The 17826-nt window shown below is 49.0% G+C and overlaps 2 protein-coding genes across 4 annotated transcripts; one reads left to right on the top strand and one right to left on the bottom strand.

The window, feature by feature from the left end:
• The first annotated feature begins 2405 nt into the window (after positions 1–2405).
• Positions 2406–3825, top strand: Nt5c (5', 3'-nucleotidase, cytosolic). Of its 2 annotated transcripts, none has more exons than XM_076935482.1 (5): positions 2406–2669; positions 2869–2969; positions 3042–3102; positions 3275–3389; positions 3464–3632. In XM_076935482.1, the coding sequence occupies exons 1-5, from the start codon at positions 2490–2492 to the stop codon at positions 3493–3495; spliced, it is 489 nt and encodes a 162-aa protein (XP_076791597.1). In that variant the 5' UTR covers positions 2406–2489; the 3' UTR covers positions 3496–3632. The 2 variants fall into 2 exon arrangements, with proteins under 2 accessions (XP_076791597.1, XP_034363509.1); XM_034507618.2 differs by having other exon boundaries at positions 2407–2669; positions 3490–3825.
• On the bottom strand, positions 3774–17789 carry Armc7 (armadillo repeat containing 7). 2 transcript variants are annotated; one of them, XM_034507619.2, is made up of 3 exons: positions 17397–17786; positions 17162–17305; positions 3774–5536 (listed from the first exon to the last, which is right to left on the bottom strand). In XM_034507619.2, the coding sequence occupies exons 1-3, from the start codon at positions 17485–17487 to the stop codon at positions 5175–5177; spliced, it is 597 nt and encodes a 198-aa protein (XP_034363510.1). In that variant the 5' UTR covers positions 17488–17786; the 3' UTR covers positions 3774–5174. The 2 variants fall into 2 exon arrangements, with proteins under 2 accessions (XP_034363510.1, XP_076791598.1); XM_076935483.1 differs by lacking the exon at positions 3774–5536 and adding an exon at positions 16261–16829 and having other exon boundaries at positions 17397–17789.
• Between the last annotated feature and the right edge of the window lie 37 nt (positions 17790–17826).

The raw sequence follows: 17826 nt of genomic DNA on the forward strand, positions 1-17826 counted from the left end.
TCAACTATCGCAATGTCATGTGGTTTCCAAATCTGGCTTTAAGACCTGGCTGGAGGTCCACTGTTTCTGACAAACCGAGCTCCTTGCCTGCCATTTGAGCCTAGTACTTCCTGGCAAAGCCAGAACTTGGAACTACTAGGTGTATCTTTAAGAGCAGAGATTACAGGGCTGGAGAGATGCCTTAGCAGTTAAGACTGCTTCCTGCTGGGGAGGAGCAATGGCTCAGCAGTTAAAAGTGCTAGCTGCTCTCCAGAGGTCCAGAGTTCAGTTCCCAGCAACTACATGGTGGCTCACAACTTGTAATGGGATCTGATGTCCTCTTCTAGTGTGGCTGAAGAGATGAACACTACTCATAAATCTTTAAAAAAAGGCATAACTAGGTTCTAAAATATTTTACATAATGTTTGATTGACAGCTGTAGACTACAATCATTTCTGTGAACTGCAACAGGCTAGCCTCCTGAATAGGGTCATGGCTTTTAAAGGCCTGGTTTTCTACTATGAATCTCACAGGGAGTAAACCTGTGCCCATCTTTCTCAGCCTCTTAGCAAGGGTGGGGCTCCTGGGAAGGGAGTTCCCTAGTTGGTGTTCTAACTTGATGGTTGGCCTTAACTTTTATTTTAGAGATAAGCACCTGGTGGCAGGTGTTTTGAGGGAGTGGCAGTTTAACCAGCCTCAACGTTATTGGAGCAGATTTTAGGGGCCTGTCTGAAAACATTTGCAGGATGGGGTTTTATTACCCCAGGTTAGAAAAGAATCTGCAAAGTCACATCTTCAAACCATTTTTCAACTGGGGCTGGTATGCTTGGAGGATTGCTCAGTGCTTAAGAACATTTGCTGGGCCAGGCAGTGGTAGCGCACATTTAATCTGAGCATTCAGGAAGCAAAGGCAGGTGGATCTCTTCTGAGTTTGAGGCCAGCCTAGTGTACCAAGGAAGATCCGGGACAGCCAGGGCTATGTAGAGGAACCCTGCCTCAAAACAACATTCACTCTCTTGCAGAAGACCCAGGTTCAGTTCTCAGCACCCACGTAGCAGCTCACAAGCTTGCTGGCCTCTGCATGCTTGCATGTGGTGCACATACATGCACATGGGTAAAATACTTATAAGATCTTTATAAAATGTGGTGTGCGGTGGTGCATGCATTTAACCCCCACACTTGAGGTAGGGACAGGAGCATCTGAAGTTAGTGGTTAGCCCAGGTAGGTAGTGAATTTGAAGCAAACCTGGGTGCATAAAACCCTGTTCCAAAAAAAATAAGGGGAGATGTCCAGTAGATGTTGGGGGAAGTCTGGGGTAAATAGGGTAAAAATACATTGTATACATGTATGGGATTCTCAAAATATTCTTAAAAGTTACTGAAAGGGCAGGAGAGAAAAACCAGCAAATGAACCTTTTTACTCAGTTTATGTAAAAATTATCTTGGCTTAGTGAAAATTCAGCCCCTAAGTAAGAACTTACCAGGATATGTTTTTGTTGTTTGTTTTACCGGTTTTGTTTGCTTTTTTTGTGTTTTTAAAATTTAAGATAGGGTCTTCACTACGTAGCTCTGGCTGTCTTGGAACTCAGAGGTCTGCCTGCCTCTGCCTCCTAAGTGTTAGGATTAAAGATGTGGGCCACCGTATACTCCTTTGTTTTAAACTGGCTTTTCTTCAAGTGAGAGGTGTCAGCCTCCATTTTGACATACTTCTGTCATGGTTTAGAAGTTATGTCATATCGGGATGTAGCGGCGTCCACCTTTAAACCCAGCACGTGGAAGGCAGAAGCAGGCAAATCTCTGGGAGTTTGAAGCCAGCCTGGTTCACATAGTCAGTTTCAGGATAGCCAGGGATACGTGGAGAAACCCCGAGCCAGAAAAAAAAAAGAGTCATTACATAGGGAAGACTAGCCAGCAAGAGGGCTCACTCACTCAAATCTGTATTTATAGGTTGGTAAATTGATGTGATGTTTCCATGGACTCTGACATCTACAAGAACAGGTTTGTGTGTGTGTCAAGGTTTAACATTTTCTAGAAGGAAATAAAAGCTTTCGATTCTACGGGAGATCTCGGTTCCATGGGGAAAAAGTAGTGGACTCAGATTGGAAACAAAACTGTTTCAAACCTACTCAGGCTTATGAGTCCTGTCTCTTGGGACTCCAGCTCACGCACACAGTTGGGTCCTTCTCATGTCTTGAACTGGGAGACTCCTGATCCTGTCAGCCTCCAGCCTGGACAAGCATGGGAGAGGCAGAGTATGCATGCAGCAAGCGAAGCGGGTCCCCCACTGCAAAGTGTTTCAGGTCTTGGAGGTCATGGGAGAGGGATTCTGATGCTGCACAGGAGAGGGCAGCCCCATAAGGGACGAAACGCCATCCTGGGCACCTCGTTGGCCACTCTAAGCAAATGACAGAGTCGGGCCCGCCCCTTCCCCTGTCCCGGAAGCTAGTTTCCGGGTCTGGCATTCTCTGTGCTTGCTGCCGCCTTGTTCCTCGGAGACCCCGGGCGTGGCAATGGCAGCGAAGCGGCCGGTGCGCGTGCTGGTGGACATGGACGGCGTGCTAGCTGACTTCGAGTCTGCCCTCCTACAGGGTTTCCGCCGCCGCTTCCCCGGGGACCCGCACGTGCCGCTGGAACAGCGCCGCGGCTTCTTCGCCGAAGAGCAGTACCGAGCCCTGCGGCCGGACCTGGAGGTAGGAGACCCGATGGGGAACCTCTAGTCTTGAGTTCTAGTTTGTGTTCTCTTCTAGGCCGCCAAGCTGTGTGAATCCACAGTTCACCCTCAAACCAGAAAGCCTGAAAAGGGTCTCCTGCAGAATCTTTTTTGTGGGTCTTTTCTGGGGCTCCCCCTGCTGGAAGGCAGGAGCGGGACCACGGATCTCTCTCTTTCAGGAAAAACTGGTCAGTGTGTATGAAGCTCCAGGCTTTTTCCTAAACTTGGAACCCATCCCCGGGGCCGTGGACGCTTTGCGAGAGATGAACGACATGCAAGAGTAAGGAGGGTGAGGAGGGGGCGGGCAGGAAGACGGCCAGTGCCCAGACCTAACTGCATCCCTTCTCCGCAGCACCGAGGTCTTCATCTGTACCACCCCATTGCGGAAGTACGACCACTGTGTGGGCGAGAAGGTGCTGGCGCCTGCGCAGATTTGGCTTTCCAATTTTGATTTAGAAAATAAGCTTCAGAAAATGGGGGCTGGGTGAAGGCGGTCCCGTGCGTTTGAGGGCTCAGCCCCCATGCCTTATATCTTGCATTCTGAGCCTAGCTAGCTCCGCTGACCTTTTTTCCCCACCTGTACAGTACCGCTGGGTGGAGCAGAACCTGGGGCCACAGTTTGTGGAGCGGATTATCCTGACTAGGGACAAGACCGTGGTCATGGGAGACCTGCTTATTGACGACAAAGACGACATTCAAGGTTGGGCCAGTAACCTTGACAACCTCCAGGCATGCTGGGATTAAGGGGGAGGAGTAAAAATAACCAGATTACAGAGCGCCTGCTGTCCTTGCTGCCCCAGGTCTAGAGGAGACCCCAAGCTGGGAGCACATCTTATTCACCTGCTGCCACAATCAGCACCTGGCCCTGCCCCCCACAAGAAGACGGCTGCTATCCTGGAGTGACAATTGGAGGGGAATCATAGACAGTAAGCGAGCCAGCCTGTGAAGGACCCTGAGGTGGGTCAGCAGGACCCTGCCTGGACAGGTGACTTTCAGGGAGCCACTGTAGCTGCCACTTGAACAAATTGCCTTCCGGCCCCTCCCGTGAAGCCTGCACCCAGAAGGAACGAGGCTAACACATAGATAACAGTGAGAAAAATCAAGAGATTTTTAATAAAAATAAAAACCAAACACAAGGCTTTGGTTCTTTGAAGCCCCTTTTCCTGGGACAGGAGAGGGCTAGTTCCTGGGGGAGAGACAGCCGCAGTGATAGAGGCTCCCCCCTTCCTTCATCCCGTGGCTGCACAGCCAGCCCCTCCAGTCCTTGAAGATCTCATCCCTCTTGCTTCTCTGAGGGAGGACAATGTTGAGTATCAGGGCCCCCATTTTTCCTAAACCCCAACTTCTCATCAGGCCTACTCTTTGCACTTTTTCCCTAGTTTCATTTTTTTCCCCCTTTTCATTGGCAGAGGAGGGCGGGATCACCAGTTACAGGACCTTTGTGACAGGATCTTACTCCATGGCCCAAGTTGGCCAGGAACTCACTAGGTGGGCTGGACCAGACTCATTGCCATCCTCCTGCTTCTGTCTCTCAAGGGATCAGATTAGAGGTTCTCGGGCATCTGGTTTCTAGGTATCTTTACTGAAGGTCTGTATCTAAGTCCTAAGGGGTTGACAGCACCTACTGGAGGTTCCTGGCTCCTGAGAGAATGGCAGAAGTAGATTGGGATAGCCCATGAAGGGTTCATGTCCAGGGCACCCACCCAAGTGTCAGAAGATTCGACTCACAGGCAAAGGGGGCCAGAGCAACTCTTCTGAAGGGACAGGGGGCCATACTTGGCAGCTGGTACATGAGAGGTCCACAGCCCGGCAAACCATATCCCAGGATCCTCTCTGTAGGCCTCCCCAGAGAGACGAGGTGTGCCCCTGAACACTCAGCTCTCACACTGCAGGGCCTTGCTCCTGATGCCCAGTGGCCTTTCGTTAACACTCATTAAACTGCGACACCCATGGGAAGAGACTTCACCTCTGCATCCCTCATAGGGAGCCTAGCAGAGAGCAGGGTGGTGCAGACAGTCGTTTCGGGTCTGCAGAGCTATCCGAGTCAATGCTACCATGCCCAGATACTCAGCCTCAACACTGGAGGAGTTAACCCACGGCATTTTCCCAGATAAGAAGGCTGACTGATCTCTAGCCATCAAAATGACTCTGGACACTTATGGTACTGGCCACTCTCCCAGGTGCACAGCTTCTTACATGAGGGTATTAGCTGGGCACTGGGGGCACCAGAGGTGGTCCTCTGTCAGTAGTTCATTGAGAGCCAGTCCATGGAAGCCATACCAGCTTTCTCTAAGCATCTCAAGTCTGGCTTCGTCACGCCTGCTGCTTTTCCTAGATGTAAATGCCTGTCATGCCAACCTGCGTGCAGCTGAACAGGCACCACGTGGGCAGGATGGGCTCCGCATGCCATCGGCCTTCTGCTGCCTGTGCCTGTGCCAGGGCTAGTCTTCGGCAGAAAGTGGCAGGATCTTGAAGAATCTTTGGATCAGGGCTGCTGTGGGGCCTCAGTCTTTGGCAGTGGGATGCCCAGGGCAGAATGGGCCTGCTGGCTGTGGGCCTCAGCCACCTGGCTTGGGGAGCAGAAGTCCTCTAGGAATATCTGGGCCAGGTTCCGGAGCCTTGTGTTGGCTGAGAGAGAAAAGCGCAGCATGCACTGGACCACGGGCAGAGAGGTCAGTTCAGGATGGGCACGGGTGCCTGGTGAGTTGAGATACATGAGTGTGGTGACAGCGGATAACACCGTCTCCTCGTTAGGACTGGACAGGCAGTTGATGATGAGTGGGATGCCTCCTGCCTGCAGGATGTGCTCCTTGTTGGCCTTGTCAGGACACAGGTTGCAGAGGCCCCCTGGAGAAAGGCAAAGATGAGCTGGCTGCTTGGGTCCCAGCTTCCTCTCATCCCCCTCCCAGCTTCTCTCTGGCTAGTGAGTTGAGGAAACACTCAGACCTGGGGAGAAGTTTGCCCATGGACAAGGACTGCAAGGTCACCAAGCCCCAGTCCTCGGCCAAGGCTTCCAAAGTCCAGCCCACCACTATTTGTATCTTCAAGTGGAAGGACACAACACCATGCTTCACTGTTACTATGTTACTAGAATTCTGGAGAGGACAGTCTAGAGTAAGAGACCAGGGCTCTGAACTGTCACGAGCTAGCTCAGAGGGCAAGAGCTTTGGGTGCTCCTCCAGAGGACCTGAGTTCTGTTCCCAGCACCCACAGGGTGCCTCACAATAACCTGGGACTCCAGTTCCAGGGGTGCCAATGCCCTCTTGTCTCCATGGCTGTCAGGCATGCATGTAGTGCATGTCCATACATGCAGGCAAGAACACTGACACCAGAACCAAAGCCTGCATCTGCACAGGGAGGATGAGTAAGACCCCTCCCTCCATCCTTCCAGGTTAGGTCCCCTCAACTCACTGACCTATAGGCTCGCTCTTTCTTGCTTTCAGATTTATTTACTTTATTTCTATGAGCACACTGTAGCTGTCTTCAGACACACCAGAAGAGGGCATCAGATCTCATTACAGATGGTTGTGAGCCACCATGTGATTGCTGGGAATTGAACTCAGGACCTCTGGAAGAGCAGTCAGAGCTCTTAACCACTGAGCCATTTCTCCAGCCTAGGCCTTTTCTAAGAGGAACCCTCTGCTTCGCTCTGGCTCCTCAATGCAGGAAGACTACTTCCTGTACTCACTGACTTGGTTTCTGGCCATCAGGGCTCTAGGCCCCTCTGCTTAGCTGACAGCATCAATTGGAGATGAAAAATAGGGTAAGGGCCCAGGAGAAGGACAGAGAGTTTCTAAGACAAGAAGAATGGGCTGGGCACCAAGACCAAGTACCAGACCCATCGGAGTCCCTGCCTCAGTCCACCTCCCTGAGCCTGCCTGCTGTGAAGAGCTAAGGGCTGTGGAGCTGGGCAGTGGTGGCAAACACCTTTGATCTTAGCACTCAGGAGGCAAAGGCAGGCAGATGTCTGAGTTCAAGGCCAGCCTGGGCTACACAGAGAAACCCTGTTTCAAAACAACAACAAAACCTAAAACAAACCACCCAACCAACCAACAGTCCGCCCCTAAATGAGAAGAGCTGTGGAGGAAAGTAACACAGGACTGAGGGTTACTCAGTGGAAGAACGCTTGCCCAGCGTGCGAGCCACCCTGACTTCTATCCCCAGCATCCTCCCTCCCCCAAAAGGATAGTAAGAAAGAGAAACCAGAAGCTTCATGGCATGCTAAATGTAAGTAGCAAACCATCCAATAAGTAAATTACAGCAAGCCTATTGGATGAAAAATGTCATATAGAGCTTTAAACATAATGTCTCCAGGCTAGAAAAATGGCTCAACAGCTAAGAGTGTGTACTGCCCTTGCAGAGGACCTGAGTTTGATCCTCGGGACCCCCAGTGGGTAGCATGAATTCCAGCTTCAGGGGATACTAAACCCCCTTCTGGCTTCTGTGTACATCTGCATTCAAGCATGTGTGGGCATGGGGAGGGGGCGTGAGCATGTGTGCGCATGCGTGCGTGCGTGCGTGCGTGCGTGTGCGTGTGTGTGTGTGTGTGTGTGTGTGCGCGCGCGCAGACAGACTGGTACATGAATAAACACAAAGCCACGAGGACTGGAGAGAAGGCTTGGCACATACTGTTCTTCCTTTGCTGGCCTTCATCAGCACCTGTGTCCACATGGACCCACACACTCCTCCACCACACACAAACACACACACATACATAAAATAAATATTTTAGAAATTCTAAAGATAAAGAAAACAAAAATATAAATTTTGGAGTTTGGGAAATGGCTCAGTTGTTAAAGTGCTTGGCTGAGTTTGATCCTAGCACCAATATAAATAAGCCTGACATAACTGTGTGGGTCTGTAACTTGTTCATTGTCAGGGAGAGACAGGAGTGTGTGGGTGTTTGGTGAGCCCCAGATTCAATGAGAGACCCCATCTTTAAAACCTACAGTGGAGAACCACAGAAGATAACCCTCAGCATTCACCCCTGGCCTCCATGCTCGAGAACACACATAGAAAGAATTAATTTGTGTGTGTGGGTGTAGGTGATAGGGTCTCACTGGTAGCTCTAGCTGGTCTGGAACTTGCTATGTAGACCAGGCTGCCCTTGAGCTCATAGAGATTCATCTGCCTCTGCCTCCCAAATGCCTCTGCCACCGTGCCTCCCTACATCCAGATTTAGTGGGGATGGAAGGAGAGAAACTACTGGGAGAAAGGACTGAAATTGGAGGAGGGTATTTCAGGGGCAAGGTGGAAATATAATGCTATGGGAAGTTCAGGGATTTAGGTGAGAAACCTAGCGGCGAAGTCTCCTCAACACAGAGCCTGACTTCTGTAACCAGGCAAGGCCTCAAGGAGAGGGACTGGGACACCAACCCAGCCACCAAACCTTCAACCTTCAGTTTGTCCTGCCTGCTGCATGCTCTGGGACAGGAGCCTAGCGGAATCACCATCAAAGAGACCAAGGAGACTTCATCTGGCAACTGAAGGGAACAGATGCAGGGTCCCATAGCCGAACATTAGGTGGAGCTCAGGGGCACGCCAGGAGACCATGGCTCACAGAATCAACTGACCAGGACTCATGAGGGAGTAGACATTAGGGAGCCTACAGAGGTCTGACCTAGGTCCTTTGCAGATATTATGGCTGAGTAGCTTGGTGTCCTTGTGGGAATCCCAGCTGTGGAAGCAGGGCTGTCCCTGACTCTCTTGCCTGCTTGCGGGACCCTTTTCCTGCTGCTGGCTGTTTTGTCCAGCTTTGATGTGATGTTACGTGCCTGGTCTTACTGTAGCTGGTTATACAGTGTTATGTTTGTAGGTTTGGTTGATGTCCCTAGGAGGCCTGCTCTTTTCTGAAGGGAGGCATAGAGGGGGATAGATCTGGGAGAGAGGGTGGGAGGGACAGACTCAGGAGGGGGAGGGAGAGAAGGGTGGTGGGAAGGTGAGAGGACAGAGGGGAGAGGGGAGGGAGCGAAAACTGCCTTAGGGATGAGAATATATAAAAGAAGAATTTTTAAAATTTTAAAATGTATTTTAAAGGGCTGGTAAGATGGCTCAGTGGTTAAGAGCACTGACTGCTCTTCCAGAGGTCATGAGTTCAAATCCCAGCAACCACATGGTGGCTCACAACCATCTGTAATGAGATCTGATGCCCTCTTATGGGTGTCTGAAGACAGTGACAGTGTACTTACATATAATAAATAAATAGTTAAAAAAATTATTTTAAAAAGCTAGCTTTAGGATGGATCTTACATGATCTCACTTAAATAAAGACCAAGACCAGGTAAAAGCAGTCCATAGGAACAAAGGTAAGAGCCGTGCTTGCCTGGGGCATGTGGGAGAAACAAGACACATCTTGACCAAGGAGCTGCTGGTACAGGTAGGGGTCATATCTTAACAAATCTAAGGACTAACTAGACTGCCACTTGTGTGCAGTCTACTGTACATCCATCATGCTCCACTGTGTGCAGTCTACTGTACATCCATCATGCTCCACTGTGTGCAGTCTACTGTACATCCATCATGCTCCACTGTGTGCAGTCTACTGTACATCCATCATGCTCCACTTACAAGATCATTACAAAACAGAAAGGGTGAACTGGGCGTGGCTGTGGTGGGTGCCTGCGCAGGCTCCTGGGCTCATTCCTAGTGCCACCGAAAAAGAAAGAAGAGAGAAGAGCAAGTCCTGACTAGCTAAAGAATTTGCTTTGAACAGACAAAGATGGGGGGGGTCGGGGGCTGAAGAGCTAGAGGCAAGAGTCAAAGGCAGGGCTCTGCTGGATACCAGTAACCATAGAAACCCCTGAAAGATGGAACCTGAGATGAAAGAACCGGACTTGGAGAAACAGGTGACGTGGAGTCACAAAGGAGGAGCTGGTGCTGGCAAGGGTTCTCAAAGGGATTTCCTGGGGGTTAAAAAAGGTGGACAGGTCAGGCGGTGGTAGTGCATGACTTTCATCCCAGCACTTGGGAGACAGATCTCTGAGTTCAAGGCCAGCCTGGTCTACAGAGTGAGTTCCAGGACAAGCAGGGCTACACAGAGAGACAAGAAAATGAAAACAAAAATAAAAACATGTCAGTGAGATTGCAGGTAAAGGTACCTGAGCATGCCTGGTGACCAAAGTCCAACCACAGGACCCCACGTAAGGGCGGGAGGAGAGTGCTGATTCCATGAAGTTGTCCTCTGACCCCGGATGCATGTGTACACACCCCTTCCACATCACATGCACAATCATAATGTAATACATTTTTTATAATAAAAAATATACACAAAAAGCTTCACTGGGCACTAATTTGTTCTTGGGTTTTACTTCAGCACCCTGAAAATGCTGTCACTAGCTATGAGTAAGAGGAAAATATACATGTATGTATGCATGTATGCACATGACAAGGCCTTCCTTGTCATGTAGCTTTTGAGCATAGAATTCCCCCATGTAGACTAGGCTGGTCTTGAACTTCTGGAGATCCTTGTGCCTCTGTCTCTCAGTGCTGGGATTACATCATGAGCCACCATTTTGGGATCTCTCTCTTGAATTCTGTAATCCTGTGACACTGGTCAGCTGTGTGTCACATAATTAAAACACACATAACTGTTATACCTAAAATAACCCTGCTTGACATCAAGCTAGAAGACACTCTGCCTAGGACTCCCAAGTGGCTGGGACTGTGAACCCATGGTGCTATACTTTACTGGAAAAGAAAAAAGACAGGGCTGGAGAGGTGCCTCAGAGGTTTAAGAGCACTGGATGATCTTTAAGGGGACCCCGGTTCAATTCAGCACCTACATGGCAGTTCACAACTGTCTATAATTCCAGTTCCGGGAGATCCAACACCTTCACACAGATGTACATGTAGGAAAAACACCAATGTACATAAAACAAAAATAAAATAAATCAATAAATAAAAGAAAATCAAATGTCAAAGACATTAATTACAAGAGAAATACACTGCTGCTTTCCAAAGAGGCTGTAGGGACTTAGCCATTGAGCCCTGCTGCCACCTGGTGGCAGTTATATGTATTATAGGATCTAGGAAGCCAATTAAACCTGACTTCTCAGAGGAACAGATCCTGCTTTAGCAACAAAACTGCCAAGTGCCCAGTGGCATCCTAAGAATCAGTTTTCAGAGAAGCAAAGTCCTCCTGTGGTCTCCCTGCATCTCCATGTTGCCCTGGGATGACAGGTGCACGGGATGTTTTAACTATTGTTCACTCGATATTGAGTATTACTGAGATCCTGGCTTTAGAGCCGGTGCCTCCTAATCCATCCACTTTTCAGCCAAAGTCACATCATGGACAGCTTTCTCGTGACTAAGAGGCTGCCCAGTGCCTGCTGGTTCTTCTGTGAGTAAATATGACCCTGGGTTTGGGCACCACCAGGTGCAACAGGCAAGCTCCTAACTGCAGAAATGGGCACAGCCAGGCTGCTTCTCAGGGACACCCCCTTAAGTACCCCTACCAGGCACAAGGACTAGACGCTCCAAGGCGGCCAGTGCTTTCAGCAGCAGAGCGGGTGTGTGGCAGTGCTCCCCTCTTAGTGCCAGAGGCAGTCCAAGGTCGGGAAATGACAGTGGCCATCGAATCTGCATCTAGGTCCCACTGGGACCTGTTAAGTTGCATAAGATAAATACAAGAGCAATCACATCAACACTATGCCCCAGAGACTTAGACTGTGTGAAGACAGGACAGGAAAAAGGAAACACTGGGGCAGACTTGGTTTTTTAAGACAGGAGTTTTCCTTGGCTGTCCTGGAACTCACTCTGTAGGCTAGGCTGGCCTCAAACTCACAAAAATCCGACTGCTTCTGTTTCCCAGGTGCTAGGAATAAAGGCATATGCTACAACCATCTGGCTATTTTATTTATTTAATTAATTTATTTAATGTATATGAGTACACTGTAGCTGTCTTCAGACACACCAGAAGAGGGTACTGGATTCCATTACAGATGGTTGTGAGCCACCATGTGGTTGCTGGGAATTGAACTCAGGACCTCTGAAAGAGCAGTTAGTGCTCTTAACTGCTGAGCCATTTCTCCAGCCCCCTATTTTTTATTTTTTTAAGACAAAGTACTCGCCGGGCAGTGGTGCCGCACACCTTTAATCCTAGCACTTGGAGGCAGAGGCAGGCAGATTTCTGAGTTCGAGGCCAGCCTGGTCTACAGAGTGAGTTCCAGGACAGCCAGGGCTACACAGAGGAACCCTGTCTCGAAAAACAAAACAAAACAACAACAACAAAACAAACAAACAAACAACAACAACAAAAAGACAAAGTACTCACTATGTAGACTCTAGCTAGCCTGGAACTTACAGAGATCCCTCTGGCTCTACATCCTGAGTGTTGGGACCAATGGTATGCACTTGTAGAGGGTTTTAAGACAGGGTCCTGTAAACTGAGGCTTACTTTAAACTCATTATATAGCTGAAGTTGACCTTGAACTCATGATCCTAATCTAAGACCAATTTTTAGACTTTTTAGATTATCTAGTATAACATGCTTCTCGAAGAGCAGAGATACAGGCTACAGGCAGTAAGATCTAGACAACTGGGCTCCAACCTCAGCCCAGGTATAGAGGGCCCCATAGGGATGTTCTGAAGACCCCTAGATCCCACCCAGCCCCCACCATTCCCCCTGCACGTGAGGCTCCATCCCTCAGCCTGCAGCGGCACTAGCCTCTTCTGGGTTCTGACTCCTACAGTGAATTCCCTCACCACTGCACTTAATAGAGCAGCTGCTTGTGGAGGGTGAGGAGACTGGAATTTTTTCTTTTTCTTTTTGGTTTTTCAAGACAGGGTTTCTCCATGCAGCCCTGGCTGGCCTTGAACTCATAGAGATCCACCTGTCTCTATCTCCCAAGTGCTAGAATTAAAGCCTTGGCCCCTCAGCCATAGCCAGGATTTCCATGGGTCTCAGAGCTGCTTCACTGTGAGAAAAGATGGGAGGCTCTGTATTCCAGTCCTGTATTCCAGGAACATTGAGAAGAGCTGGGCGTCTCTTAGAATTCTAAATCGAACTGTGATGTATCCAGGGATAAAAAGTGTCACTGAACTGTTAGGCTGTTCAACTGAGTCTCTATGTTACAGGAAATGGAGGAGACAGAAGGACAAGCTAAATCATACATGAGGTTATAACACAGGCGGAGGTCCTGAAACCTGGCCAGTTGGGTGTGCATGCACAGCTTTAAACCCAACCTAAACATACACCTACCATTGTTACTTTGTATCTGTGAATCAGGGTTCTCAGCACTTGTAACATCAAAGCCATCAGAACTCTGAAAGGCAGAGGAGGGTCTTTCTATGCCCCACAGTATCAAACATTCAGCCAGGTTTGAGCGTGTGAAAAATGAACAATCAGTCTTATTAATACACGTACTGTCCTTAATAAACAGAAAAATTATACCTATACCAGATCCCTGCCCCCTTGGACAGGGAGGTGTAACTCAGGCTGGTCTCAAAGTTGTTACTCAGTTGAAAATCACCCAAGAGTCTTGGCTCTCTTGTCTCTACCTCCTAAATGCCAGAGCTGTATTTGTGGCTTGTTATGTTTGACTTGTGTACTTATAGCTATGTGTGTGTGTCCAGTTTTCTCAGGCAGAAAGTAGTGGTGGCACAGACCTTTAATCCCAGTACTTGGGATAGAAGCAGGTGGATCTCTGTAAGTTTGATGCTAGCTTGGTCTACACTGAGAATCTCAGGACAGCTAGGGCTACATAGAGAAACCCTGTTTTATATTCCCCCCCATCCCCACCCCCGCCAATTTTTATTCTTATGCAAAAAAGGCTCCTGAGTGAGAAAGGTTTAAGAAGCCCTGAGCTAAGTGATACCTTTAAGAGCAAGGAGACATACAGGAAGGAGGGACATCCTACAGCTGTGGTGTAGACCATGTGGTGTGATCAGCGTTATGGAGCAATGGATCATCTATGAAGGGACTGTAATCATTACCTTCCACACAGCACAGCGTGCCGACATTTTCTTTTTGCCTCCTGAGCGCTGGGATTGAAGACATATGACACCACACGGAGCTGTCATTTTCATCAGTACAGTGAGACATGCCCACTGTACTTGCTGACTATTGATGCTCTCTCAGGAGGAGGTAGGAGAGCCATCAGACCTCTCTGGATTCCTGGGGACACCCCCTCCAACCCCCCCGCACCTCAGTTGTTGTATATGACCATGCACTAACTGCTTGTGGCCATGGAGGTGCTGCAGTTTTACTGGTGAAAAGTTACTGGGGTGGGGGTGGGGAAGGTAGGGGCTCCATCTATGCCACTAGAGGAAAATCACCCTTTGTGACGGGGCAAGGCTTTTTAGTGGTATAGCTGCTATGTTCTGTAAGCAGGCCCAATAAAATCAGTGTTACACAGATATACTCTGGTAGGATCTAAGTCTGGTTGCTGCTGACGCCCTACAGGGAAGGCAGATATTTGCTTACATCTCTCCTGGCACAGAATCTCCCAAACATAAGGATTAAAGGAGATGGAAGGGGCTGCAGAGAAGGCTCACGGGGAAGGACCCTTGCTGCCGAGTCCGACAACCTGAGCTTCCTTCCTTGATCCCACATGGTGAAGGAGAGAACCAACCCCTGCATGCTGACCCAGGCCTCCATGTTCCTGTCATCACACACACATAACAGACACACAATACACACAGAGACACAGACTAAACAAATGTGAAAAAAGTTTCAAGAGATTTAAGATAATTTATGTAATAAACTCTGTCCCAAGAGTATACTATGGAAGGGGAGAGGGCAGCTTCATAACGGAGATGTCTGACAAACAATTGCTCAGCCAGGTCATGAAGGAGAATCGAGAGAAATATGTCACACTGGCACTGAATGTTCCTAACATGAGTTCAGGTTAGTCAGAGCTACAGTGAGACCCTGTCTCAGAAACAACAAAAACACCCAAATAAGGCCTGATGATCAAGCCAGGTATGTCATGTGGGATCTTGGGCCAGAAAAAGTGTATTAGGACAAAAAAATGAAGGTCATAAGAATAATATAAAGACGAGTTAATGATGACCTATCATACCAGCTCATTAATTACAGTGAAGCAGAGAACGCAAGGAGTTAAGAATAGGAAAAAGTGTGAATGGGTGGGACCTCTTTATTTTTGGAACTTTCTCGTTTTTTTTTTCTTCTTTGCTGAGAACAAGTTTTGAGTGGCTCAGGCTTGAATCAGCTCCTCGGCTGAAGGTGCTCTCCAGCTCCTTGTCCTCCTGTCCCTCCCTCCTGCGTGCTGGGACTACAGGCACGGGCCACCACACACTTAACTGAGTCATACTCCCAGTCTCTTCAAGTTTTCTCAACTTGTTAGAAAACAAAAAGTCTATTTGGAACATTGTTCTGGCTGGTTTTGTGTCAACTTGACACAAGCTGGAGTTATCACAGAGAAAGGAGTCTCCCTGGAGAAAATGCCTCCATGAGATCCAGCTGTAAGGCATTTTCTCAATTAGTGATCAAGGAGAGAGGGCCCATTGTGGGTGGTGCCATCCTGGGCTGGTAGTCCTGGGTTCTATAATAAAGCAGGCTGAGCAAGCCAGGGGAAGCAAGCCAGTAAGTATCATCCCTCCATGGCCTCTGTATCAGCTCCTGCTTCCTGCCCTGCTTGAGTTCCAGTCCTGACTTCCTTTGGTGATGAACAGCAATGTGGAAGTGTAAGCTGAATAAACCCTTTTCTCCCCAACTTGCTTCTTGGTCATGATGTTTGTGCAGGAATACAAACCCTGACTAAGACAAACCTTCCTAAAGAGGTCTCTCTAAGGAACATAGTCAGATGAAATATGCAGGTCCTGGATTGGATCATAGTTACAAACCAATGACCAAAAAAATGTCCTTTTGGGCCTGCAAGATGGTTCAATGGGTAAAGGCACTTGCCATCAAACTTCATGACTTGAATTCCATCCTTAGGAGCCACAGGGTACAGGAACTTACTCTACAAATTATCCTCTGAAAGCCAGGGATGGTGGAACAACCTTTAATCCCAGCACCCACGAGGCAGACAAGTTTCAGACCAGCCAGGGCTACATTGTGAGACCTCAAATGCCCTGTCCTTCCCCATTAATAAAAAAGAATGTTTTTTAGGGTATTGTTAGGAAAATTTGCATAACTAAACATTAAACGATACTGGAATTCTCTTCTTCCAGTGCTGAGGACTGACCCACAGAGCCTTAGGCATGGGGTACACGCACCATAACACAGGTACCCCATCACAGAGCTGCATTCCTGCCCTAAAGTCATCCTTACAGACTGTTTCTTTTTCAGTGTACCTAGGGCTTCTTTCTTACTATATGGGGAAAGTTTTTAAAGATATGTGCTGAAAGAATTAGTTTGTTCTTAAATTCTAAACTTCTTCCCGCCGGGCGGTGGTGGCGCAGGCCTTTAATTCCAGCACTTGGGAGGCAGAGGCAGGCGGATTTCTGAGTTTGAGGCCAGCCTGGTCTACAGAGTGAGTTCCAGGACAGCCAAGGGCTACACAGAGAAACCCTGTCTCGAAAAACCAAAAAAAAAAAAAAAAAAAAATAAATAAATAAATAAATAAAGAAAGAAAACCAGTTGCAGCGGTGAGCATCTGGAACCCCAGCACTCTTAGGAGAGATGGGACATTGGATCAGCTGGAAGCTCATGGGCCAGCTATGGAGTACAATGCCCTCCTCTGAAGACACAAGACATCTCGCCTTAGCAACTGGAAGGGGAGAACACAACAACAACAACTATTACTACTACTTTATTTTTTGGAGACAGCATCTTACTGTGGAGCCCTAGATGGCCTAGAACTCAGTACTTACTCTAGGCTGGCCTGGAACTCAGAAAGCTCCACCTACCTCTGTCTTCCGAGTGCTGGGATAAAAGGCTTGTGTCACGCTGTACCACTCAGTGAGAACTGACTTTTGAAAAACTTCATGCATACAGCATGGTGCACGTGCATGCTCACACTCATTCTCACACACGCGCCAGCACACGCATACACAGCAAATTTAAAAGAATCTATCTTGAATAATTCAAACGGCCTTAAAAATAATCCAGTTGCAGAAGTCCTAGGCTACAGATTCCAAGTCGCCTTTGCGTCACTCGACAGTAAACGATACAAGAGCAAGCTCCAAACTTCTTTCAAAGTGGTTTCAGCCCATTTCCTTGATTATAATGTCATTTCTAAGAGGAACGAAAGAGAGAAGGAAAGAAAAGCTAGCAGAGACTTCTAGACTTGTTCAGAATGAGCTGTGAGCAGGACAATGTGTGGAGGAGGAGGTGGTCCACACACAGGAGGTCTGCTCTAGCAGATGAGATCCCATCCCAAAGACTAGTTTGTTAGTGACAGTGTCTTACTCTGTGTCCCAGGCTGGCCCCCAAGTCGCAGCAATCCTCCTGTTTCAGCATTCCGTATTGCTGGTTTTACAAGCGAATGGCATCATGCCTGACTCTCTAAGTCGCTCTAGTCCATATCGGCGGGGGGGTGGGGGATGGAGGGGGAGCCTAACTCTTACCGATAGCAAACTTGATTAGGGTTTCATTCTCTTCTGACAGAGAATCGAGGAATAAGTCCAGGACTTGCAGTTGCCGTAGGTACTGATAGTTGCCAGGGTCATAAGCGAAGTTGGCAAGGTTGGCGAGGACTTGCTCTTTGGCGTCTGCAATGAGAAACGGCGCTGGGGTCGGGCCTGTGCGGCTGCTGCCGTCAGAGCCCTGCCCGGTCCCTCGTGCCCACCCCACACCTCTCACCTTGGCTCTCGGTCTCCTGGAACTCCGTGACCAGCGCCTGCAGGTAGCCTAGCCGCCCGACGTGGGGGTCTATCTTGGGTTTCTGTGCCATGGCTGGGGCGGCGGAGTTGGGAGGTCGGGTAGAGGCCACAAGGCCGAAACCCTCGCCTGGATCCTGACCTGTCCGGGCGGCGACAGAGTGACAGCAAACTCAGTCTTGTCCTGAGATCCGAGTCTGCAGTGCGTGGCGGCTGGGGATGCGCAGTGGGGATGGCCAGGGTGTCTCAGGATCCTGTCAGAGCCGGGTTTGAAACCAAAATTCAACCTGGGTGACAAGCCGTGGCATTTTGGAACCGAAGGCACACCCCTCACGGTGCTCTCCACACCGCTTCCGGGTTCTGGGAGGAAGTCGCTCTAGCCCCGCCCCAGGAAACAAAGTGGGCAGGACCAG

This window comes from Arvicanthis niloticus, chromosome 6, assembly GCF_011762505.2.
Source record: "Arvicanthis niloticus isolate mArvNil1 chromosome 6, mArvNil1.pat.X, whole genome shotgun sequence".
Lineage (NCBI taxonomy): Eukaryota > Metazoa > Chordata > Mammalia > Rodentia > Muridae > Arvicanthis > Arvicanthis niloticus.